The sequence below is a fragment of the Pristis pectinata genome, chromosome 29, assembly GCF_009764475.1.
Source record: "Pristis pectinata isolate sPriPec2 chromosome 29, sPriPec2.1.pri, whole genome shotgun sequence".
Taxonomy (NCBI): Eukaryota; Metazoa; Chordata; class Chondrichthyes; order Rhinopristiformes; family Pristidae; genus Pristis; species Pristis pectinata.
In genome coordinates this window covers 17102096-17127264 of record NC_067433.1, presented here as the reverse complement: position 1 = coordinate 17127264, position 25169 = coordinate 17102096, and the positions used below count along the sequence as shown (strand labels likewise).

At 43.3% G+C, this 25169-nt stretch overlaps 1 protein-coding gene across 1 annotated transcript in view; it reads right to left on the bottom strand.

The window, feature by feature from the left end:
* The window catches only part of LOC127584282 (secreted frizzled-related protein 1-like), a 112664-nt gene that overhangs the window by 69878 nt on the left and 17617 nt on the right, over positions 1 to 25169 (bottom strand). The window contains exon 2 of the mRNA XM_052040949.1: positions 20872 to 20949. Within this exon, the coding sequence (XP_051896909.1) occupies positions 20872 to 20949 (78 nt within the window). The remainder of the gene's footprint in view (positions 1 to 20871; positions 20950 to 25169) is intronic.

Genomic DNA, 25169 nt, shown 5'->3' with positions numbered 1-25169 from the left:
CAGCTTCAAGTTCCTGGGAGTGAACATCACCAACAACCTGTCCTGGTCAAATCACGTAGATGCCACGGCCAAGAAATCTCACTAACGCCTCTACTTCCTCAGGAGGCTAAAGAAATTTGTTTTGTCCCTTTTGACTCCCACCAACTTTTACCGATGCACCATAGAAAGCATCCTATTTGGATACATCACAGCTTAGTACAGCAACTGCTCTGCCCAGGACCGCGAGAAGCTGCGGAAAGTTGTGGACACAGCCCAGCGCATTACAGACACCAGCCTCCTCTCCTTGGACTCCTTGTCCTTACCTCCCATTGTCTTGGTGAAGCAGCCAGCATAATCAAAGACCCCACCCACCCTGGACATTCTCTCTTCTCTCCTCTTCCATCGGGTAGAAGATACAGGTGCCTGAGGGCACGTATCAACAGACTTAAGGACAGCTTCTACTCCACTGTGATAAGACTATTGAATGGTTCCCTTATACAATGAGATGGACTATGACCTCATGTCACTTGTTGTGACCTTGCACCTTATTGCACTGCACTTTCTCTGTAGCTGTGACACTTTACTCAGTACTGTTACTGTTTTCACCTGTACTACATCAACGCACTTTGTACTAACTCAATGTAACTGCACTGTGTAATGAATTGACCCGTATGATCGGTTTGTAAGACAAGCTTTTCACTGTGCCTCGGTATAAGTGACAATAATAAACCAGTACCAACCAATACCAATACCATTCTCATCGACTCCTCCCAGATTCTACCACTCACCTACACATGAGGGGCAACTAACCCAACGACCCGCACGTCTTGGCGATTTGGAAGGAAATTACAGGTAAGATAACCGAATGGGTGGAGCATTGGCTGGTTGGCAGGAAGCAAAGGGTTCTGGTTGGCTACCGGTTACCAGTGGTGTTCCGCAGGGGTCGGTGTTGGGGCCGCTTCTTTTTACCTTGTACATTAACGATTTGGATGATGGAATAAATGGTTTTGTGGCTAAGTTTGCGGATGACACCAAGATAGGTGGAGGAGTAGGGAGTATTGAGGAGACAGGAAGTTTGTAGAGAGACCTAGACAGTTTAGCAGAATGGGCAAGGAAATGGCAGATGAGATTCAATGTTAAGAAATGTGTAGTTGTACACTTTGGAAACAGAAATAAACGGGCAGTTTATTATCTAGAAGGAGAGAAAATTCAATGTACAGAAGTACAAAGGGACTTCGGGGTACTCGTGCAGGATACCTTAAAGGTTAACCATCAGGTCGGATCGGTGGTAAAGAAAGCGAATGCTATGTTGGCATTCATTTCCAGAGGTATAGTGTATAAAAGTAAGGAAGTGTTGATGAGGCTGTACGGGGCACTAATGAGGCCTCATTTGGAATACTGTGTGCAGTTTTGGGCCCCATATCCTAGGAAGGATGTGCTGATGTTGGAGAGGGTTCAGAGGAGATTTACGAGGATGATTCCAGGAATGAAAGGGCTTACATATGATGAGCGTTTGTCGGCTCTTGGACTGTACTCACTGGAGTACAGAAGAATGAGAGGGGACCTCATAGAGACATTTAAAATGTTGAAAGGACTAGACAAAGTAGATGTGGCTAGGCTGTTTCCCTTGGTGGGTGAGTCCAGGACCAGAGGGCACAATCTTAGAATTAGAGGGTACAGTTTCAAAACAGAGATGAGGAGAAATTTCTTTAGCCAGAGGGTGGTTAATTTGTGGAATTCCTTGCCACGTACAGCAGTGGAGGCCAGATCACTGGGGGTGTTTAAGGAAGAGATAGATAGATATCTAAATAGTTGGGGTATCAAGGGATATGGGGATAAGGCCAGAAATTGGGATTAGAATAGTTTTTTGCTTCCTCCCCCCCCCCCCCCCGTTTCTCATTTCTTTTTGTTTTTTCCCTTTTCCTTGGAGCAGACTCGATGGGCCGAATGGCCTACTTCTGCTCCCTTGTCTTGTGATCTTGTGATCTGGTGAAATTGGAGTGCCCAGTGGCCATCCACATGGTCACATGGAGAACATGCTAACTCCACACAGACAGCAACCAAGGTCAGGATTGAATCCAGGTCTCTAGTGCTGTGAGGAAGCGGCTCTACTAGCTGTGGCACTGTGTGACCTAACAAGGCACTGGTGGCTGCTAAACAATAATCAGAATCAAGTTTATTATCACTGACATATGTCGTGAAATTTGTTTTAGCACCACTTATATTTGTACAACGCCTCAGAGGAATGTAATCAAAAACACTTGAATACCAAGTCTCATGACTAAAGCTAGTGACCAAAGCTTAGCCAAGCAGGCAGTTTTTAAGGAAGATATAGAGAGGTGGAAAGGTTTAGTAAGGAAATTCCCCAGTTTAGGGTCCAGGGAGTTGAAGACATTGCTGCCAATCATGGACAGATTAAATTCAGGGATGATCAGGCAGTCAGAACTGATTGGACCAGAGATATCTCGGAGCGTTCCAGGGCTGGAGAAGATTTGAGACACGTGGAGGATGTGAGAGCCATGGCAAGATTTGAAAACAAGGACAACGAGTTTAAAAATGTGCTTTTAATTAGTTTGAAGCCAATACAATCATGAAGTTGATGGGGGAGCCGGACACGATGTGACTTAGAGACACAAGAGACTGCAGATGCTGGAGGAACTCAGCAGATCAGGCAACATCCATGGAGGGAAATGGACAGTCAACATTTCAGGTCAGGACCAGTCCTGATGAAGTGTCTCCACCCCAAAATATTGACTCTCTGTTTCCCTCCATAGATGCTACATGATGTAAGCTAGGACTTGGTAGTAGAGTTTGGTAGTACGTCAAGCTTTTGAGAGGTTGAATGAGGGAGGACTGCCAGGAATAGTTTGAAGTAATCAGAACGAGAAGTTAAAGAAAAACTGTAGTCAAGGCTTTTAGCAGCAGCTCAGCTGAAACAGGGGCAGAATTTGGTAATGTGGCAGAGCTGTCCTAGTGATGCTGATACATGGGGCAACCCTTCTCTTGGGGTCAGATATGTCTCCTGTTCTCTTTTGTGACAAATTCATCAACACTTATGCTGTTATGTAAGAGGTGGTCGGTTTGAGAGTTACAGGTTCCAATCCGATACCACTGGACTTTGAGCACATATTGCAAGCTAACACTCCTAGTGCTAGCACTGAGGGAGCTCTGTGAGTCAGAGGTGCTGTCTTGTGGAGGAAGTATTAAACAGAGGCCCGTTGCGGGTGAAGATAAAACATTTCACCACACCCTTTCCAAGAAGAGAAAGGGAGTTATCCCTGGCGTTGTGGCATTGGTATGAGAGATTGTCTCCCCATTAGCATCCCATTGTTTGTGTGGGATCCAGCTATGCACAGCTTGGCTAACCCACTTACTGTGTTCCAAAAGTGACAACACTTCAGAAGTATTCTATCGACTGGATATAATCCTTTAGTATGTACAGAGGTTGCTGTACAAGTGCAAATTATCCACATTTCTTTTTTACATCAATCTATATTTTATCTGACACAAGCCTCTATTTGCATTAAGTGAATTCTGGCTTGTAACCAAAGTTAGACAAGCTCCATAAGTGGCGTCAGTCATAATGAAGCCAGCATAAACATATCTGGTTCCATGCCGATACAGTTTTAAGGCTGAAAACCAAATATAGCCCTAAATGAACTCAGCCCCAACCCCAAAATAAAGCAGAAACAATCCAAGGGTTATTTCAGCTGAAACAAATATATTCAGATGTCAAGCCATCAGCTCCATAAATATGTGGAACCAGTCGTATGTTTCCCGAGCAGTCAATCATGAAGAGGGATGGCAAGTCTTTGCAAAGTCAGTCCCCAGGGATGGTGTAAATCGGAGAAGGGTGAAGACTAATACATCAATGTATGCAATTCATCTACTGACAAGTTTGTGTTTTTTTTTCTGTCACCAAAGATTACTGAATATTTGCTGGGGGAAGAAATGCTTTTGTTGGTTACATTTTCTGTTTTGAACACTCCTACGCTTCAACATAAATGTCTTTACCAGAGGAGAACATGCATCTCCCACCATTCCAGAAACAAAGCAAAATTACGAACAATAGAATGTTTGGCAGAAGACTGTGAACATGGTGCAAACAATAAAATCCCCCCTGTCTGTTTTATATCTTTCCTGGCAGATATGGTTTTGGACAAAGAAAGGCAAAAGGTGACTAGATACAGCATCTTCTCTGATTCTGTCTGAGCTACCCTAGAACACTGTCCTCCTCAAAAAGGAAGAGAGGAAGTGTGGAGTAAGCCAAGCTGCTCTGGTCACTGAACCATATGAGGAGGAGTGACCACCATTGGAGGACATAACAGGGGCAGATAATAGGGGGAAGATGTTGGAATATACCGAATGTGTCGTGTAGGTGTGAAATTATGATAACAATGCAAAAAATGCATGCAATGTGGCTAGGAATGAAGGAGATATGAAAACATTTCACATTTTCAAAAGCTATAACATGCTCTACTGCAGAAGTTGTCCTCTAGCTACTTTTTATGTTAGCTGCCGCTCAGTGGGCAACACTACTTCTGCCTCTGGGTCAGGGACCTTGATCGTATAGATAGGTACTTGGTGGTCAACATAGACATAGTGGGCTAAAGGGCCTGTTTCTGTGCTGAATGGCTGTATGAACTGAGCACAAAAATATCAGCTGGGGAAGTTACTTCCAGTACTTGTTAATGCCACACTCTCAGAGACATATGTCCTTTGGAAGAGATATTCTCTCAGGTGAATGTAAAAGAACCCATTACATTATTTTGAAAAAGATAAGGTGAGTAGTCCCCACCTGGTCAATACTGATCCCTTATTGAATATTTCCAAAGAGATATGGTTATCTGGTTATTATCATTCATTGGTTCTAGTGGCAACTTGGTGGAAGTGAGTTGGCTGCATTGTTCCCTACATTATTCCCGTGAAGACATAAATACTTTATCAGCTATAGAGCCCTTCTGGAGAAAGAGAAAGGAACTGTACAAAAGGAAACACAAGAGATTGCAGATACTGGACTTTGGACCAAAAAACGAAACTGCTGGAGGAACTCATCCTGCTGAGTTCACATAAAAAGAAACATTTATTTCCCTGAAAATCAAATAAAACTGCAGATGCAAGAAATCTCAATATTGAGTTTTCCAATTTTGAGTAATTCACTCTTTCTTTCTGTCTATATCAGAACTACCCATTTCTGCCTGTCTTCATTTTGGCTCAATCTTTTTTTCTATAAGTGTAGTCTGGCCTGTTGGACATGTTCCACAGCCTTATTATTTAGCAACACATTACACAGACAAAGAAACATAATCTGATCCTAAATGCTCCTCTAACTGCCACATTGCCATTTGGTGTCACCCTATCAGAGACATCCCCTTTGTTCTACCCATCCTGCTCCCACCTTCTCGGCTAATGAAAACTAACCCGTCTTCTCTTTCCCAGTTCTGATAAAGGGTCCCAGACTTGAAACATTAACTTTTTCTCTTCCCACATTGCTCCAACATAACAAGGGGAATATAACAAAACATAATGCATGGTCAGTATGTAAAATTATGATAACACTTCAAAGATACAGGCACAGTAGTCAGGAATGAGGGAGCTTTACATTTTCCTTTCTGTTTGGTGTGTGTTAACCCATTTAGATTCCGTTTCCGAACCCAGTCTTGAGCTGATGATTTCAATGCATCATTTTCCCACTGTCCCAACACCGCAGCAAGGTCATCACAATTTTTTGTTCTTTGCACAATCTAATTTTACACTTTATTTAGGGCCACTTTATTTATTACTATTTAACCTAGTGCCGTTGGGCTCTTAGCCCTTCGTGGGATAAGATGTTTGCAGCGATTGCTTTCTCTCTTGTGGTGGGGGCAATCAGTGTTCCTTCAAAATGCTGAGGAAGCAGGACTCAGTAAATCCAAGATGTGGAATGGCATTGTGGTAAGTCCTGAGCGAGGCAGTGTGTTTAGACTCCTGGTATGTTTGACGGAAAGAGAGTTAGACAAGTAGTAAACTAGCTGACAGGAACACTCATCACAAGTGAGACTGTGGCAGGAACAAAAGTGGTTTTATTATGTTCTTGCCCAGTCTAACTGAGTGCGCTTTCAAAATACACACAAGTGCCACCTTCATTCTCCCTGCACAATGTTTCACTTTTTCTGTCTGGAGTGGTGCTGAATTACGAAAGTTACCGGCATTATCAACCAACTATTCAAAAAATACTAAGCTGCAGACTGAAATCTTGATGAAATAGAGAATTTCTTTTTTTTTGGAAACCTGTAAAGTGATTCACTTGTAAAAATATTTCATTAGCAGCTGTGCGACTGTTTGACAAGTTTAGCTGGTTGCTATCCAAGTCGTATCTGCGGTATGAATGTTAACTCTTAATTGGGTTTAAAGGCTCTAAGTATGAAAGAATTGACTTCTTTTGCCCAGAGGGTGCAGAGGAAATTTACCAGAGTGTTGCCTGGATTGGAGAGCATGTCTTATGAGGCTAGGTTGAGTGAGCTAGGGCTTTTATCTTTGGAGCGAAGGAGAACCATAGAACCATAGAACAATACGGCACAATCCAGGCCCTTCGGCCCACCATGTTGTGCCGCCCTTCAAACCACACCTATGACTATCTAACCCCTTCCTCCCACATATCCCTCTCACTTAAATTCCTCCATATGCTTATCCAACAATCTCTTGAACAGAGGATGAAAGGAGGATGAGAGGTGACTTGATAGAGGTGTACTAGATGATAAGAGGCATAGATCGAGTGGACAGTCAGAGACTTTTTCCCAGTGTGACAATGGCTAACATGAGGGGACATAATTTTAAGGTGATAGGAGGAAGGTATAAGGGGGATGTCAGGGGTAAGTTTTTTGCACAGAGAGTGGTGGGTGCGTGGAACGCACTGCTGGCAGAGGTTGTGAGGGCAGATACGTTAGGGACATTTAAGAGACTCTTAGATAGACACATGAATGATAGAAAAACAGGGGGCTATGTGGGATGGAAGGGTTAGATAGATCTTAGAGCAGGATAAAATGTTGGCACAACATTGTGGGCCAAAGGGTCTGTACTGTGCTGTAGTGTTCTCTGTTCTATGTTATTTAGGTCTCATTTATTGCTATTTTCTCTTCTTCAGTTATAGGTGTCCCCAGCATTTATTAATCATCCATAATACTCACGAGAAGGTGGTGGTGAGCTGAAGATGCTTCCATGTTGCCTCATTGGTAGGGACATCCAGGATTTAGTACCAGTGACAATATATTTCCAAGGCTTGAGATGGGGAATGTGGGGGTCAATAAAAATTTCCCTCACACCTTACAATAATTATGCCAAATGAAAATTAGTTTGAAATTTCTCCGATTTTTATCAAAGGTAAATTCAGCTTTTGTACCCTAGGTGGTGGACAGACATATTGGGTTGCAGAGTCCAGCTCAAATTCATCCCAAGTATTTTAAAATGTTATCATCATAAGAAGCAAAGGAAAAAGAGAATGACTGAAATCTTGATAGAACTGACAGGTTTCCTTGGTCAAGTATCTTGTCCCTGGTTGTGGGACTGTCAATTTTAATGATGCTTTAAAATTGATTTGGTGACTATGGGTGCAATTGATTTGACTTTCAATGGGAGAGTCACTAACATACAGAAAGGAAATCTGGTTCCACCATGGTTTCCTAATGTTGTGGTCTGGTTGTTCTCAAATAGTAGCAGGCATGGTAACACTGCACAAACTACCCAACTGTTTGTCTCACCAAGCACTTCCTGCCCCATCAGTCACCTCAGAACCCACATGAAGCACTGAAAGATTGACTTCTTTTGCCTGTTTTTTTTAGGTCTTATTATTTGCCATTTTTCTTATTTATTCATGGCGTGAGGGCAACACTTGATGCCTCAGCATTTATTGCCTCTCCTTAATGCCCCGAGCACAACTCTTTGTCCATCCTGAGAGACAGTCTAAGATGGAAGAAGAAGTCACATCTTCCAATGATAGTGAGGAACTCATTCATCATAGACCACATTTCTGGGCTCCTGAGAGGCAGGATCTTAAGGGGATAGGTTGGGTTCATCAACATGAACTTGGCACAGGGAAAATTTTGCCAGGTTCGAACCCACTGCCAACGTTCACAAAGAACAGGGGGAGCAGCACCACAGAAATATTGTGCAAGGAATCAACATCTTCATTGGGGGTGGGTTGGGTGGTGAAGAAAGGCTAACTAAAGAACTGCATCAGGCTGTTGGCAGCCAAATGTTGCATCAGGTAGTGCCACTGCCTCACAGGCCCTGGAACCCATTTTCAATCCTGACCCCTGTGTGGAGTTTGTACATTCTCCCTGTGACTCTGTGAGTTTTCTCTGGTGCTTCCACATCCCAAAGATGCTCTGGTAGGGTAACTGGCTACTGTAAGTTACCCCTTTGTGTTGGTGAGTGGTTGGAGACCCAGAGTGGGGCTAAAGAGCACGTGAAAGAGAATAGGTTAGTGGGAAATAAATGGGATAGATGGGATTGCTCTGAAGAGCCAACATAGACTCAATGGGCCAAAAATCCTCCTTCTCTATCAGAAGAGAATGTAACAACTCTTCAGCTAAATGAGGAGCTGTAAACATGACAAAAAGGACACTGATATTTACGGTTGGGAGTTTAGGGGATCTTTTTATCAGAAGATTGCTGAACTCACTTAGACGAGGAATAGTTGAGGTAATTAGAAACATTTGAGAGAAAAACAGGCAAGTACATGGGGCAGAAAAGAAGAAGGGATATTCGATAGGGGGAGATGAAGAAGGGTGGGGAGGAATCTCTCATGGATCATTGGGATTTTCAGTGCAATCCCTCAATGTGTGCCGTTGTCTCTGCAGCACTGCGACAATGTCTACACTTTTCACCAGGCTCAAGGACAGCTTCTATCCCATGGTGATAAGACTATTGAATGGTTCCCTTATACGATGAGATGGACTCTTGACCACACAATCTACCTTGTTTGACCTTGCACCTTATTGTCTACCTGCAATGCACTTCCCTGTGGCTGTGACAATTTACTCTGTATTCTGATATTGTTTTTACCCTGTTCTACCTCAATGCACTGTGTAATGAATTGATCTGTATGAATGGTATGCAAGACAAGTTTTTCACTGTATCTTGGTACAAGTGACAATAATAAACCAATAAACTGATTGTGGATGAGAAGCTGCAGTGTGACACAGCTCCTGCTGCATTTCCTCTGTCTGTAAGCTGTTTGAATTCCTAAAACGATGTTTGATTGGACTCCAAAATCCTACAACCTGCCACCTGAAGTCTTCCTGAACACGGAATAATTCCTGAAACAATCGACGATTGCTTTCCTTCAAGGATGCTGTTGACCAAAGTGGAAATGTCTCTTTTTTTTCGTCTCAATCGGAACAAAATGAACAGGAAAGAGATGGATTTACACTTCTCAAAATAGAGGCTTGTTATACTGGTTCATTTGACTGCAGGGACAAGGGAGTTTCCAAGTCATTCCCCAGTCTGTGTTGTGTTAGGTAAGTACATCAGAGGGCATGGGATTATTGGCCCCCAAGCTATCCACTGGCACACTGACCCCTGTTGACATAGCCAGCAGCTCAACCACCTGTGACAGTGCCTGTGCCAAGGTAGGAAGATAGGGTGGAAGAGACCTGCCAGTCAGTAATAAGCGGCAGTGCAAGTAGATCGGGCAAAAACAAGAGGGGAGATGCCAGCAGTGGAAAAGGTGAGCCTGATCTATTACCATGCAGAGAACCACTTGTTCCAAGCTAAATATAGGCTGATGCTGGTGAAAAGGCTAAGAGTGAGTTATTTAAATGTTATATGGAGTGTCTAAGTAAGATCTTCTGTGGTTTTCATGCTGAATTTTTCAACTTTCTTTCTGAAACCCGACGAACAGAAGGAGCAGTGTTTGACCACGTTCTGTGTGAAACAGTTTTCTGTGGTCAGGAGCTGAATGCTGTAGGATTGATCCAGACTAATTCATCAAAAGTGCGCCCACTTGCTCGGGTTGTGTTACTTCTTTCAACTCCAGAAACCATTTCTGATTTAACCCTTTCCCAAGCCTCACGCCAAGAAATAAAATCTGTCAACTTCTGAAGGTTGTTCCCATCTGCCTTTCTTGCCTCAGCTCCACTTGTCTCCTGTAGGCAATGTCCCTTCACTGTGGATGAAGCCCAGCTGGAGGGGAGGGAGAGGTGCAGGGGTGTACCAGCCCAGCCAGACTCTGCTCTCACCCGATCACTAGATGCAAACCTACTTCAGAGATCACTGTAACCCTGAAGAATGTCCCCTGAGTGAATCAGTGAGTTAGTTCAACAATATAAACCACAACATGAACAGGAGATGGATTCCCATTTCCCTCATTAATCCAGGGATATGGGGTTGATACTAGGTCTGATTGGGAGTCATAGAGTAATACAGAGCAGGAGCAGGCCATTCGGCCCAACTTGTCCAACAAAAGATGCCCATCTAAACTAGTCCCATTTGCCCATGTTTGGCCTATATTCCTCTAAAACCTTTCCTATCCATGTACCTATCAAAATATCTTTTAAATATTGTTATTGTTGCACCATCTCAAAGGCCACTCAGCCCAGAATGGTCTAACACCACAGGTATCGTGCATTTTTCTGGTCTGTATTGCTTTACCACATTGTAGGATAGAAATTAATTTGTAAAACAGACATTTGCAGCTCTGATGTGCCAGGCAGCAGTGCGCACTCGCTGCCAGCGGGCTGCCTGATTGAATCGGCTCCCTCCATAGGTGTCCGAGGAAGCAAACCAACAGTGGGGCTTTTCCAAATGTATGTGATGACCCCATGCCCACTTCAGGCCCCTTTGTGACAGTGTCTATGAGATGTAGCATGCTGAAAAAAGTTCTTCATTCATACCCCAGAGTACCCTGAAGGGATTGCTGGTAGAAATTACTGTGAGTTTTGAGTCTTTTCCCTTACCTCATAGTGAAGCCTTTCTGTGGAGCAGCAGTTTCCTGTCTCCATGTTAAATGGCGTGTTTAATGGCATACCTGAAGCATTCACCATACACCAAGCTCTGAAACAAGTGTGGTCAAACAACGTGGCCTAACCGTGCACTCCTTCTCATCCAAATGGCAGAGTAACTCTTTGCTGCTTGATAGAGTGAATCTGGATGGCAGTCACATCAGCTGTGAGCTGAGTCTTTTTAGGGAAAATGGAAGAATTGTCCCCTTATTCAAGAAAGGGAGTAGAGATAGCCCAGGTAATTATAGACCGGTGAGTCTAACCTCAGTGGTTGGTAAGTTGATGGAGAAGATCCTGAGAGGTAGGATTTATGTACATTTGGGGAGGTATAATATGATTATAAATAGTCAGCATGGCTTTGTCAAGGGCAGGTCCTGCCTTACGAGCCTGATTGAATTTTTTGAGGATGTGACTAAACACGTCGATGAAGGGAGAGCAGTAGATGTAGTGTATATGGATTTCAGCAGGGCGTTTGATAAGTTACCCCATGCAAGGCTTATTGAGAAAGTAAGGAGGCATGGGATCCAAGGTGACATTGTAATGTGGATTCAGAACTGGCTGGCCCACAGAAGGCAAAGAGTGGTTGTTGAAGGGTTGTATTCTGCATGGAGGTCGGTGACCAGTGGTGTGCCTCAGGGATCTGCTCTGGGACCCTTACTCTTTGTGATTCTTATAAACGATCTGGATGAGGAAGTGGAGGGATGGGTTAGTAAGTTTGCAGATGACACAAAGGTTGGATGTGTTGTGGATATTACAGAGGGCTGTCAGAGGTTACAGAGGGACATAGGATGCAAAGCTGGGCTGAGAAGTGGCAGATGCAGTTCAACCCAGGTAAGTGTGAAGTGGTTCATTTTGGTAGGTCAAATATGATGGCAGAATATAGTATTAATGGTAGGAACCTTGGCAGTGTGGAGGATCAGAGGGATCTTGGGGTCCGGGTCCATAGGATGCTCAAACCGGCTGCACAGGTTGACTCTGTGGTTCAGAAGGCATATGGTGTATTGTCCTTCATCAATCGTGGAATTGAATTTAGAAGCCGGGAGGTATTGTTGCAGCTGTATAGGACCCTGGTCAGACCCGACTTGGAGTACTGTGCTCAGTTCTGGTTGCCTCACTACAGGAAGGATATGGAAGCCATATAAAGGGTGCAGAGGAGATTTACAAGGATGCTGCCTGGAATGCGGAGCATGCCTTATGAAAGCAGGTTGAGGGAACTCGGCCTTTTCTCCTTGGAGCGATGGAGGATGAGGGGGGAACTGATAGAGGTATATATGATGAGAGGCATTGATTGGGTGGATAGTCAGAGGCTTTTCCCCAGGGCTGAAATGGTGGCCACAAGAGGACATAGGTTTAAGGTGCTGGGGAGTAGGTATAGAGGAGATGTCAGGGGTAAGTTTTTTACTCAGAGAGTGGTGAGTGCATGGAATGGGCTGCCGGCAATGGTGGTGGAGGCGGATACGATAGGGTCTTTTAAGAGACTGTTGGATAGGTACATGGAGCTTAGAACAATAGAGGGCTATGGGTAAGCCTAGAAATTTCTAAGGTAGGGACATGTTCGGCACAGCTTTGTGGGCCGAAGGGCCTAAATTATGGTGTAGGTTTTTCTATGTTTCTATGTTTCTAAGAAGCCTTTATTGTTACAAGCAAGTGTGTCAGGTCCCTTACGACAGCCACTGGCAAATCAAATTTCTGGTCTGATCTTTTCCTCTGTGGGTATTTCCCTCTCTTCAAATAGTGCATTAAATATGAACTGGCCTTCTGGTACATCCTCCTCACCACTTGCAGAAAAGTTTCTGTCATCTTGATCATGCTCTCTGGAACTCTCTAACAACCAGCCATCTTAATTCTCCACTGACCCCTTTTCTGACCACCAGTCTCCTCTCTTCCTCCCTCTTCCATGGCCCATCGTGGTTCATTTCATTATAGAACATAGAAAACCTACAGCATAATTCAGGCCCTTCAGCCCACAAAGCTGGGCCGAACATGCTCCTACCTTAGAAATTACTAGGTTTACCCAGAGCCCTCTATTTTTCTGAGCTCCATGTACCTATCCTAAAGTCTCTTAAAAGACCCTATCGTATCCGCCTCCACCACTGTTGCCGGCAGCCCATTCCATGCACTCACCACTCTCTGAGTAGAAAACGTTCCCCTGACATCTCCTCCATACCTACTCCCCAGCACCTTAAACCTGTGGCAATCATTTCAGTCCTGGGAAAAAGCCTCTGACTATCTACCCGATCAATGCCTCTCATCATCTTATACACCTCTATCAGGTCCCCCCTTATCCTCCGTTGCTCCAAGGAGAAAAGTCGAGTTCACTCGACCTGTTTTCATACGGCATGCTCCCCAATCCAAGCAACATTCTTGTAAATCTCCTCTGCACCCTTTCTATGGCTTCCACATCCTTCCTGTAGTGAGGCGACCAGAACTGAGCACAGTACTCTAAGTGGGGTCTGACCTGGGTCCTATATAGCTGCAACGTTACTTCTCGGCTCCTAAATTCAATTCCACAATTGATGAAGGACAATACACCGTATGCCTTCTTAACCACAGAGTCAACCTGTGCAGCTGCTTTGAGCATCCTATGGACTTGCAAATCCTTGTGGAACAAATAAAACCACTATGTAAACCAATGCTGTCACCTTCTTAGCTTATGTGATGAATAGCTGCTCAGGTAAGACTCTCGAGTGCCAAGGCCTGTGTACCCGATCTTAGGAGTCTATCCTTTTCAGAGACAGTATGGGGAAGTCAGAAAGAAGTAAAAATCAGAAATCAAGCATTCAATTTATATTCATCTGGTCAAAATCTTCAGTTAAATTTATATTGTTATTCAACTTTCAAAGGGCATGACATTATAAGACAGATGGACTTTTTCAAAGGAAAATCGCAACTGTAGAACTCCAGAGACAGTGAAGATTTGCAAACATTGTGTGGGTTTAATGGACAGGGTCTGCAGGCTCCCTGACTGTCAATGAATAAAGTAAAGCAGGGCCAAAATAAATGGCAAAATGCCTGACACACTCTGCTCTCAAGCTGTTAAAATCACACTTTAATAAGCTTCGGTCTTTGAGAGCCATCAAACAGAAGTGGTTTATGGTTGGACAGATGTTATTGCTGCTGAAGCATTTTAATTGAAGTTGCACATCTGATAGCTGTAAATAAACATAGTCATTCAGCTCTGCTAAATGTCCATTTAAATGTCAGAAATGGTATTTGGTAATCTCTTGCCAGTCCATTAATTTTGTTTAGACATTTAAATTAAAAATAAAGACATTTTTATCAATCAGACCAATATTAAAGTTTCCATTGTTAGCCTTGGTAACAGAGGTTGAAGAATCTTGGTTGGAGAATCCATCAAGATATTTGCAAAGCACAACAAGTGTTTAACAAATTAGCTAATTGTCTCCATCATACAATGGTGCCACATAAAGAGGTGTTTAAAAGTGAGCAGATACTTTTTAGCTGAACCCCAGTGATTCCAATTGTGAGAAGTACTTGTGATTTGGTATTTTTGTTTTCTTTATGTTGCAATTGTCATCTGTAACTGAATTAAAACAGTATGACAGAATGAAAGATAGTATTTACATGGGCTCTGGATGACAATGTAAAATGGATGATATCCATTTAGTTACTTCAACAGAAATGAAATTGAGGAGAGATGTATAACAGGCAACCATCATCCAATGAACTCCACTGTATGAAGTATTTGTTAAGTTTATAGATGTTCTAATAGCAATTGCTCAGCCTGGTGGCTTTACCCACTTCATTGCAAGATCGGAATCATCAATTTTCCACCATGTATTTCTGTAGGCAACCTTTCCTTGTCTCAACTCAGATTTGAAAGGTGGGACTTTCGATGTATTTCAGGGAAATAAACTTCCCTTCCCTCTCTCCACTTTCTTCAAAAACAAAACTTTGCACCTGGATTAAATTCATGTTCGTCACGACCATCGGTCAATATGCTTGCTGGCTCAATCTCTGCATGTTCTTCTGTTATTTCACTTGATACTTACAGAATTCATCATGCTCCTCCCCATACAGAATTCATCATGCTCCTCCCCAGGGAAAAAAATCTCCTCAGTCACATTGCAACAAAACAATCTTCCCAATGACACAGCAATGCAGACATTTCTGCAGGACAACATAAGATTAATGCCTTGAGGATGTAAGACTGCTCACCATTCAGTAAAATCAGATATCCCTCATTACATAAAAGTCATTCTCAGTTCTGGCTATGAAACTAAAGGAAACTCCTCTCAACTTCCACTCTGTCAAGTCTCTATGAATTTCATTTGTCCAGAACTTGCTTATTCAGGGAGTAGCTCATGCTCAACGTCCACCTTGGTGGCTGAGTTGTAATTACCACTTGTGAATCTGCAACTATCCATCTTCTGGAAAGTGCTGTCTCCATCCTAACTGATGAGACTGCATGGAACAGAATGCTCTGTGCAGGGTGAAGACATCACATGCTGAGGGACTGGGATGTCTGTGACAGCTGGGGGGTCAGAACAAGAAAGCTATGGACCAAATGCTAGTAAATGGGATCAATACAGACTGGTCCTTGATGGTGGGCATGAATAGGACCTGTTTCTGTGCTGAATGATTTTATGACTCTGTAGCAAGTTCCATCTATAGACAGCTGAAAAAATGCTAGAATCAATTAGGAAAGGAATGGTAACAGGACATTGGAAATCAGTAATGAGATTGGACAAAGTCAGGGTGTCTTCATGAATGGAAAATCACCTTCAACAAATGTTGTGGATAGCAGAATAGATAAATGTGTGGATGTGACGTATTTGGACTTCCTGAAGGCTTTTGATGAGGTGCCACGCATAAGGTTAATAAACCAAATTGGAGTATATAGGATTAGGGTAATAAACTGGCATTCATTGTGGACAGGAAATGGAAAGTAGGAATAAACTGGGGTGGGAGGCTGTGACCAGTGAGTATCACAGGTTTCAGTGCTGGGGCCCCAACAGTTCAAAATCTGTATCAATGACTTGAATGAAGAGACCAAGTATGTCCAAGTTTGTCGATGATGCAAAGCTGGGTGGCACTGCGGGATGTGAAAAGAATGTAGAGGCAGGCTATGAGGTGAGGTGATCCACTTCAGCAGGATGCAGAATATTTTTTGAATAGTGAAAGATTGAGAGATTTTAGTGCTCAGAGGATCCTCAGGTCTCTTTCTAAATGAAACACAAATGCGGCCGGAGAGGCTGAGTATTTCCTGCATTTTCTGTTTTCGCTTGCTATTTCAAATATATGAGGCAAAAGTTCCTTCATTGATTGTGGAGCTTAATGTGTAGGGACAGCAAACAATTAGGAAGACAAACATTGTGTGCTCATTCTCATTGCAAAAGGATTTAAGTGCAAGAGTGCAGGTATCTTACTGCAATTTTATTCGGCCCTGCTGAATGCAGATATTTGAATTTTTAGAAAGCATTGGAAAGGTGGCACAAAAGTGGATACAACTGAAATATTATGTATGGGTCTAGTCTCCTTACTGAAGGAAGGATCTACAGATGCTTGAGGGAGTGTACAAAGATTTATGAAAGGATGGAAGATGAGAAGCTATTGGACAGACAGGACCTTGAGTTTAGAAGAATGAGAGGAGATCTGAATGAAACTTACAGAGTTGATGCAGGGGTTGATGTTCCTCTGGGTGGAGTAACTAGAAATAGGGAGACAAAAGAGACCAAAAATGCTACTGGCACGGTAGTGTAGCAGTTAGCATAACACTATTACAGTGCCAGCAACCCGGGTTCCATTCCCACCGCTGTCTGTAAGGAGTTTGTACGTTCTCCCTATGTGTCTGCATGGGTTTCCTCATGGTGCTCCGGTTTCCTCCCACATTCCAAAGACATACGGGTTAGGAGCTGTGGGCATGTTATGTTGGCACCGGAAGAGTGGAAACACCTGCGGGCTGCCCCCAGCACATTCTCAGTAACACAAAAGGATGCATTTCACTGTGTGTTTCGATTTACATGTGACTAATAAATAAATATCTTATCTTAAAAACGAGCTGCTGGAGTGACTCAGCTGGGCAGGCAGCATGTGTGGAGGGAAATGGACCCAAAACACTGACTGTCCATTTCCTTCCACGGATGCTGCCTGACCCACTGAGTTACTCCGACAGCTCACTTTTTGACTAGATAAGGGGTTGGCCATTCCGTTCTCAGATGAGAAGAAAGCTTGTCATGCATGGTGTGGAGAATCCTTGCAAAATTCTATCCACGAGGCAATGTAGGCTCAGACGCTAAGTATGTTCAGAGATTGATGGATTGTTGGATATATAGGGAATCTGGGCATATGGAGTTAGTGCAGGGAAATGGCAATGAGGTAGAGGATCAGATATAATCTTACTGAATGACAAAATGGAAATGAGAGCTCCTGCTTCCATTTCATGTGTTCTTATGTAACACCCTGACAGCTGGTGAGAGCATTCTTCCTGTATTAACAAGCTGCCAAACCTGCCAGAACTCCTTGATATTTAAAAACTATTGAAAACAAATAAAATAATTTAAAAACTTAAAGGTTATCCTAAATGTTTTAAAAATTAAAAAAAATACATGGAAACAATGAACTCAACTCAATAATTCAAGAAATTGTAAATTGACTAATGTTTACTCCAGTCCCTCATAACTAAATGTTTCTCACAGTTGAATTGAACGGACATGTTATCCCGACACCAGGTTTAATCTGGGTCCAATTCAATAAGTTGTCCAACGAGGCAGAGATGAGAAATTGCCAGCAAGTTCTTGGTTTATGGTTTCAATAAGACGATGTCTCATTCTTCTGAATTCAACAGACATTTTTCTCGAACATTCCTCAAGTAGTAGCCTCTGCTACCATTCAACAAGATTATGACTTAATCCTGTGTCCCATTCCTGCCTTACTTTCTCAAGCAAGTCTGTCATCCCAAGAATCAAACTTGTGAAACTTTATTTCATTCCCTTGAAGTAAAATTACTTGCCAAGGTAAGAAAACCAAATAACTGCACAATGTGATTTCATATATGAAAATTGCATCTGACTACAAATGTTAACCTTGTTTCTCTTCCCACAGATGTGGCCTGACCTGCTGAGTATTTCCAGCATTTTCTGCTTTTGTTTGTGATTTCATACATATATCAGGCAAAGCTTCCTCCTCTGACTGTTTTGCTCTCTCCCAATGAAAGTTAATGCACCACTTGCTCACCTAATTGCTTTCACTTCTCTTGAATCCTGCCCTGAGGAAAAACAGCATTGTCAGAAGCACTAGTCAAACACCTATTGTCCACTCATCTCCACGTTGTTCCTATACATTGTTAGTTTCCAGGGCCTTAAGCTCTGGAATTCTTTCCCTAAACCTCTCCACTTTGTAAGAAATTGGAGGAAGAGTAAGGCATTCAGCCCCTCAAGCCTGTGCTACCATTTGACAAGACCATGATTAGTTCCGTGTCTCTTTCCTGCCCGGTCTCAACATCCTTTGAGTGTCCAAAAGTGCATTAATCTCACGTTCAAAAATGCCCAATGACTAAGCCCTTGGGATGGGGATTTCCAGGAATTTCCAGCCCATTGCAAAAGGAAGGTTCTCATCATCACACTTCTTGATGTCTAAACTTTATCCTGAGGTGGAGACAGAAGAGACTGTGGATGCTGAAATCTGGAGCAAAAAGCAAACTGCTAGAGGAATTCTAAATGCCAACAATTTCTTCCCCCCCCCCCCACCACCACCCCCCACAGATGCTGCACAGCCCATTGAGTTCCTCCAGCAGTTTGTTCTTTGTTTTATCCAGAGAATACGTTCACCAGTTTCAGATTCCTCGGACAGAGGAACCAGGTCCATGAACCCATAAACATTACCTTGTTATTCCTTTTTTGGCATTATTTATTTATTCTGTAATTGTATGTCTTGCACTGTACTGCTGCTGCAAAGCAACAAACTTCACTTCCTATAAGACAGAGACAATAAACCTGCTTCTGATGCTGATTTACTCTCTATCAACCTCCTTTCCATCTCTCTCTTTGATTAAGGTCCCACTCATCTGCCCTAATATCACTTTATGTGATGGTGTCATACTTTTGTCTGATAATACTCATTGGGACATCTTGCTGCATTAAAGTTCCTACGTAAATGCAATTTGTTGCTTACATAGTTCAGGTGGTTGGTAAAAATCCAGTAGTGCTAGGAACCCAGTCATATTCCCTTTCTCAGACTCCACTCAGAGCAGCTGTTGCTACTGCATCTTGTGTAAAATGGCCACTGGAAATAGCCACATAACAAATCTATCAGAGTAGTAGGGAGACACAAGAGACGGCAGATGCTGGAACCCGGAGCAACAAACAATCTGCTGGAGGAACTCAGCAGGTCAAGCAGCATCTGTAGGAAGAAAAGGATTGTCAATGTTTCTCGTCGAAATCAAGACCGATGCAGGGTTTCGACCTGTCATGTCAATAATTCCTTTGCCCCCCTCAGATGCTGTTCAACCCACTGAGTTCCTCCAGCAGTTTGTCTTTTTGCTTTATCCTGAGAATATGTTCACCAGTTTCAGATTGTATGTTGTTATCAGAATAATAAACTGAATAGCTCTGTTTTAAATTCTTTGGACTGTTTCTGTGAAGTGTGCTGAGGTAAATCTCCATACTCTATGCATATGTGATTAATCCTCTGGGAGATCCGACAGTTAAAAGAGAATTCTCTCATGGAGCTATAAAGTCATTGGGTCATAGAGTCAGACAGCACAGCAACAGGCCATTCAGTCCACCAGGTCCATGCTGACCCTTTTGCCCATCTCTGCCCAAACCGCAAGAAATTTCAGAGAGTTGTGGACACAGCTCAGCATATCAAGAAAACCAGCCTCCCCTCCATGGACCTTGTCTATACTTCTCGCTGCCTCAGTAAAGCAGCCAGCATAAACAAAGACCCCTCCCACCCCATGCATTGTCTCTTGTCCCCCTTCCCATCCGGCACAAGATACAAAAACCTGAAAGCACAGACCACCAGGCTCAAGGACAGCTTCTATCCCACTGTTATAGGATTATTGAATGGAGCTCTTGTACGATAAGGTGGACTCATGACTTCACAATCTACCTCATCATGGCCTTCTACCTTATTGCCTGACTGCACTGCACTTTCTCTGGAACCGTAACACTACATACTGCTTTCTGTTACTGCTTTTTCTTTGTACTTGCTCAATGTACTAATGTTGTGAAATGATGGATGGCATGCAAAACAAAGTTTTTCACTGTACCTCAGTACATGTGACAACAATAAACCAATTTACCAATTACCATGTACATTAATCCCATTTGCTCATATTAGCATCTTATCCTACTACGCCTTGTCTGTTTAAGTGTCTGCCTAAACGCCTCTTAATAATTGTATCTGATCCCAGCACCTCCTCTGACAGCACATTCCACTGAAGTTAATGAATGGTCGCTTGAGTTCCTCGACACATACAGCATTGGATTTCTGGATTCTGACAGCAACCTACAACCCGTTAACACCATTAAACCAAATTTAAATGCAGCTTGGCAGAGACTCTGAATTCTCAGTCCTGTCATTCTGGTTGTGAGTCTGTCAAGTGGGGTCTCCCAGAACCAAACTATTTAATGGCGGAGGCTTCAACTGGTAGCTATAACAGGGTACAGTACTTCTGACCACAGCCTGAGACTACATCACCGGAGTACTCTGTCAATTTCACTGGAGAAATGGAGAGGTGTGAAGGCAGAGTAGGATGTACTGAAATTCAGTTCCAGCTGCTTACAATCCCTCCCCAACTAACCCAATCCTGACAAAAATAACACTGAACATTGCGAAGCTCTTCTCCCTGCAGTGACACACTAAGGATGTCCTGGAATAAAGTTAATGGAATTAAAGACAATTCTAGAGAAAGGTCATCTGGAGTGCAGTACTGATGGACGATCCTTACCGAATTCGCTTGCGCAGAGGTGATCCAGGATAATATCTGTGTTCATCTCATTGTCACACGGTGGACACACTTCCGATGCTGCCGGAATAAAACAGACAAAACTCGCGGTCATTGAGTGCAGAGGAGCTGAGAAACAGCACTAATCGTTGGCTCAACAGTATTACCAATGGCTAGCACTTATATGGGCCATTAAAGCTGGAAACATTTTTTCACAGCTGTAGAAGCAGTTAAAAGTTCACAGAAGTTGAAAGAGAAATTATTAGGAATGGTCTTTACCTTGGAGATAGGGTTATAGTTGTCTAAGAGTATGTTTCAAGACAGTGTAACATTTACGAGTTTCCCTGGTCACAGAATGAAAACAACACCAAACATTTATAGTCCGTAAGGACTCCAGTACTTACGTTGTGTTGTTACTTGGACAACACCAGTTTCACCTCCAAACTCTAAGGTGTTCACCTACTCTTGAAGATGACTCTGTCTCGATTCTGTGTTCAAGTGGCCACATTCGTTACGGGGCCCTGATGGTGTGTTAGTGGGCAACCCAGGCACAGTTTGGCCACCTTGTGCTCACCAGAACCCTCCATGGCTCAATGGATTACACTTGTGTGTCTGAGACTGAACGTTGTGGAAGCAAGTCTCAGTCCAGAGACTTTATCACAAAAATCAGGACTGCTACTTTAGTGAATGGACTTCTGAGGGAATCCTGTATTGCAGGAGGTGCTGTTACCAGAACCAGACATTGAACCAAGGCTGTCCTGAGTGAATATTTCCTATGTACTCTCTCAACAAAGGGGGAGGGAGTTATTCCCATTGTCCTGGCCAATATCTTTTGCTCAATCAACATGGGCAAGTTGTGCAAATTGGTTACCATGCTTCCTAAAGTTTTGTAGTTGATAAACAGAGACTGAAGGATGGAGGTGGGGGACATGATAGCGGGGCATCTGTGACGTTATTTGGGGTCAGATATTGAATGGGGAGGTTGGGGGCTTGAAGTCGGGTTTCACAGGTTGGCAGACGAGGGGGTCAGTGCCTGGGACTCGAGGGGTGATGAGACCACACAGAGGTGGAGATCTGCAGGGTGTAAGGTAAGGTGTCCTGAGGTTGCAGAATGTGAATCACAAATACCGCATGTAATCCTGAGTGATGATGATTATGCAAATAACAGAGGGCAATAAGGACCCATGAGTCTTTCCATCAGCAATGTTATTGGAGCCCAGCATGTTAGTGAAAGTGTGAGGACAAAAACCGTCTTCAGCCAGAAGCACGGAGCAGACAGTCCATCTCTGTGTCTTCCTGAGGCCGGAGTCTACCACTCACCTACATGCTCGGGCGATTAAACCTACAAGTCCGCACATCTAAACATGCACCCCTTTCAGCACAAGCACAGAGCGAAGGTCACCTGTACCAACGACAAGCTGCACTGCTGCAACTGACTCAGGCCTCTTTAACAAAATCATCTAATCACAAGGAGGGCAGATGTAGAAAGGATAGGGGAATACACCCACTTGTGACAACCATCTTCTCCAGGCCACACACTGTCCTGATCGGGAAACATATCCCATATCTGATCTTTCATAATTGCTGGATCAAAATTGCAACACTGTGAAATACCAGTGGCAGTGATAGATATGTTATAGTCACAAAGGCCCTTCAGCCCATCAGATTCATGCCATTTACATCCATTTACACAAAAAGCTTTCAGTGCTGCCTAACTGGAGTCAGACTTGAGGTGGATGAGAAGCAGATTAAATGACATTGACTGATCTGAGGTGGGGTAATGTGAATCATTTGTTGCTGCTCTTATGGACTTGTTTGTCCTCTTGTCCCTTGATACCATGACATGAGATGCTCAAAAGCAGACTGCCTTTTAATTAAAATATTCCCCTCCTGGAAGTGTCCACCAAAGCTGGGTGACCCAAGTGGTAATGTCGACATTTCTCCTGCTCCCTCACACAAATTCAGTAACACTGCAGGCAGCTACCATGATACCACATGGTTTCCATTACATCTTGAGGTGAATTTGTTCCTTAAAAAATCAATCTCAGAATTTTACATGGACTTGAAGGGAAACAATTCAAAATGTTCAGGGAGACTGGAACATCCATTTAAATATGATTTTGATGTCTTGAATGCATCTTAAAGATTTTTTTCCTTCTGAGAAATCTTTTCCTTCCAAATGTAATCACTTGTTCCTGCAAACATGCCTCCACTATTGGTTTTGGTGGGCAGACTCCTTCCCGGGCACAATGCCATGGTGATCACACATTCCATGATGACTTCACGCAGGTGGCTGTTGTTCATGTGTGTGCTTTGATGTTGACGCGTTCACTGGGTGATATTGCAAGGGGTACATTACACACAAGTAAATCCTGTTCTGGGAGAGGTGACCCGTTGCTCATGCTGTTTGGTTGCTGATAGAACCTGGCTCTTCCTGGTTCTGATAGAACCTCATTCTCTTGCCTGGGACCAGAAGTCCAACTTTATTGACACAGTTGATTTCAGCAGGAATGGCAAAGATGACATTCGGATCATAGATACAGCAGGGAAACAATTTCTTGACCCACTGAGTCCAAATGACCATCAAGTACCTGTATATAAACATCTTACCCCAACCCATTTTATTCTCCCCACATTCCCATCAACTACTGCCCAGATTCAATCACTGATCTATGCAACTCGGGGCAACTTACAGTGGCCAATTAACCTCCAAAACCACACATTTTTGGGATGTTGGAGGAAACTAGAGCATGCAGGGGAAGCCCACACAGTCACAGGGAAAATGTGCAAACTCCACACAATATTTAATGTCTTTTTAATTGCTTTCTTCTCAAGGGCAATCAAAAACAGGCAATAAGTATTAGCATGATCAGAGACAAACAAAACTCATGAATAATGATAAAAGTGACAGAAGATTGCGTCTTGGCTTAATGTCCCATGCACCTCCAGCAGTGTAGAATGCTCTCAGTCCTTCACCAGAGTGTTAGCCTGGATTTTACTGAGTCTACATCTTTCTAATTCACAGGTATGAGTGCTATCTACCAAGGGACTGCCAACTCACTTACTTCTATATACTGGACAAACAGCAACAAATTGCATTTCTGTAATTGTAGTGCATCACAAATTGTTTCTAAGGAGCGTTATTCAACAATATTAGGATCTTCTACCATCCGAGATCACAGTATCAAAATAAAGGGACATCCCTTTAAAACTAAGATGAGGAGGAATTTCTTCATCCAGAGGGCAGTGAATCTGTGCAATTCGTTGCCACAGAGGGCTGTGGGAGGCCAAGTCATTGGGTGTAATCTCAGGCAGAAATTGATAGGTTCTTGATTGGTAAGGGGATTAAGGGTTACGGGGAGAAGGCAGCAGAATGGGGTTGAAAAAAATCAGCCATGATTGAATGGCGGAGCAGACTTGATGGGCTGAATGGCCTAATTCTACACCTTTATCTTATGGTCTGAAATGTGACGCTGAGCCGTCAAGGAAGATATTAGGGCAGGTTGGCCAGTTTTAAGGCATTTATGAAAGGAGAGAGAGAGGTCAAAAGGTGGAGAGATTTTGCACAGCTTCAGACTGAATGAACATTGGCCAATATTGGAGGAGCACAGATATTTTGAAGAGATGCAAGGCTAGAGGAGAAGACAGACTTAAGATGGGGCTAAGCCACAGACGGGTTTGAAAACAAGAATGATGATATTGAAATGGAAGTGTTTTCTCAACCAGGACTCAGCGTAGGACAGTGAGGACAAGACTGATAGACAGAAGGGAGGGTGGAAGTTAGAGCATAGGTAGAAGATTATTAGATGACCAAGTTTATAAAGGTGGAAACAGGAAATCAATTGGAAGAGCATTGACATATTCAAGCCCAGGGGTCTGGTGAAAGGCATTAACCTCATTAATTAACTATCGAATGATAGGATCATTGAGAGATACACCGCAGAAACAGGCCCTTCAATCCACTGACACTACACCAACCACCAACCATTTACACTAATCCTGCATTAATCTCTTTCTTCTTACTCTCCCAGCATTCCCTGCAACTCCCCCCCACCCCCCATATTCTACCACACATGTACACATTGGGAGCAATTTACAATGGCCAATTAACCTAGCAACCTGTACACCTTTGGAATTTGGGAGGAGACTCAGGAGAAGCCCATGTAGTCACAGGTAGAATGAGTAAGACAACGCCAACAGCACCTGAGGCCAGGATTGAACCCAGGTCTCTGGTGCTGTGAGGCAGTGGCTCTACTCGACGCAACGTGGTGCCACAATAATCTCTGTTTCCCTCTCCACAG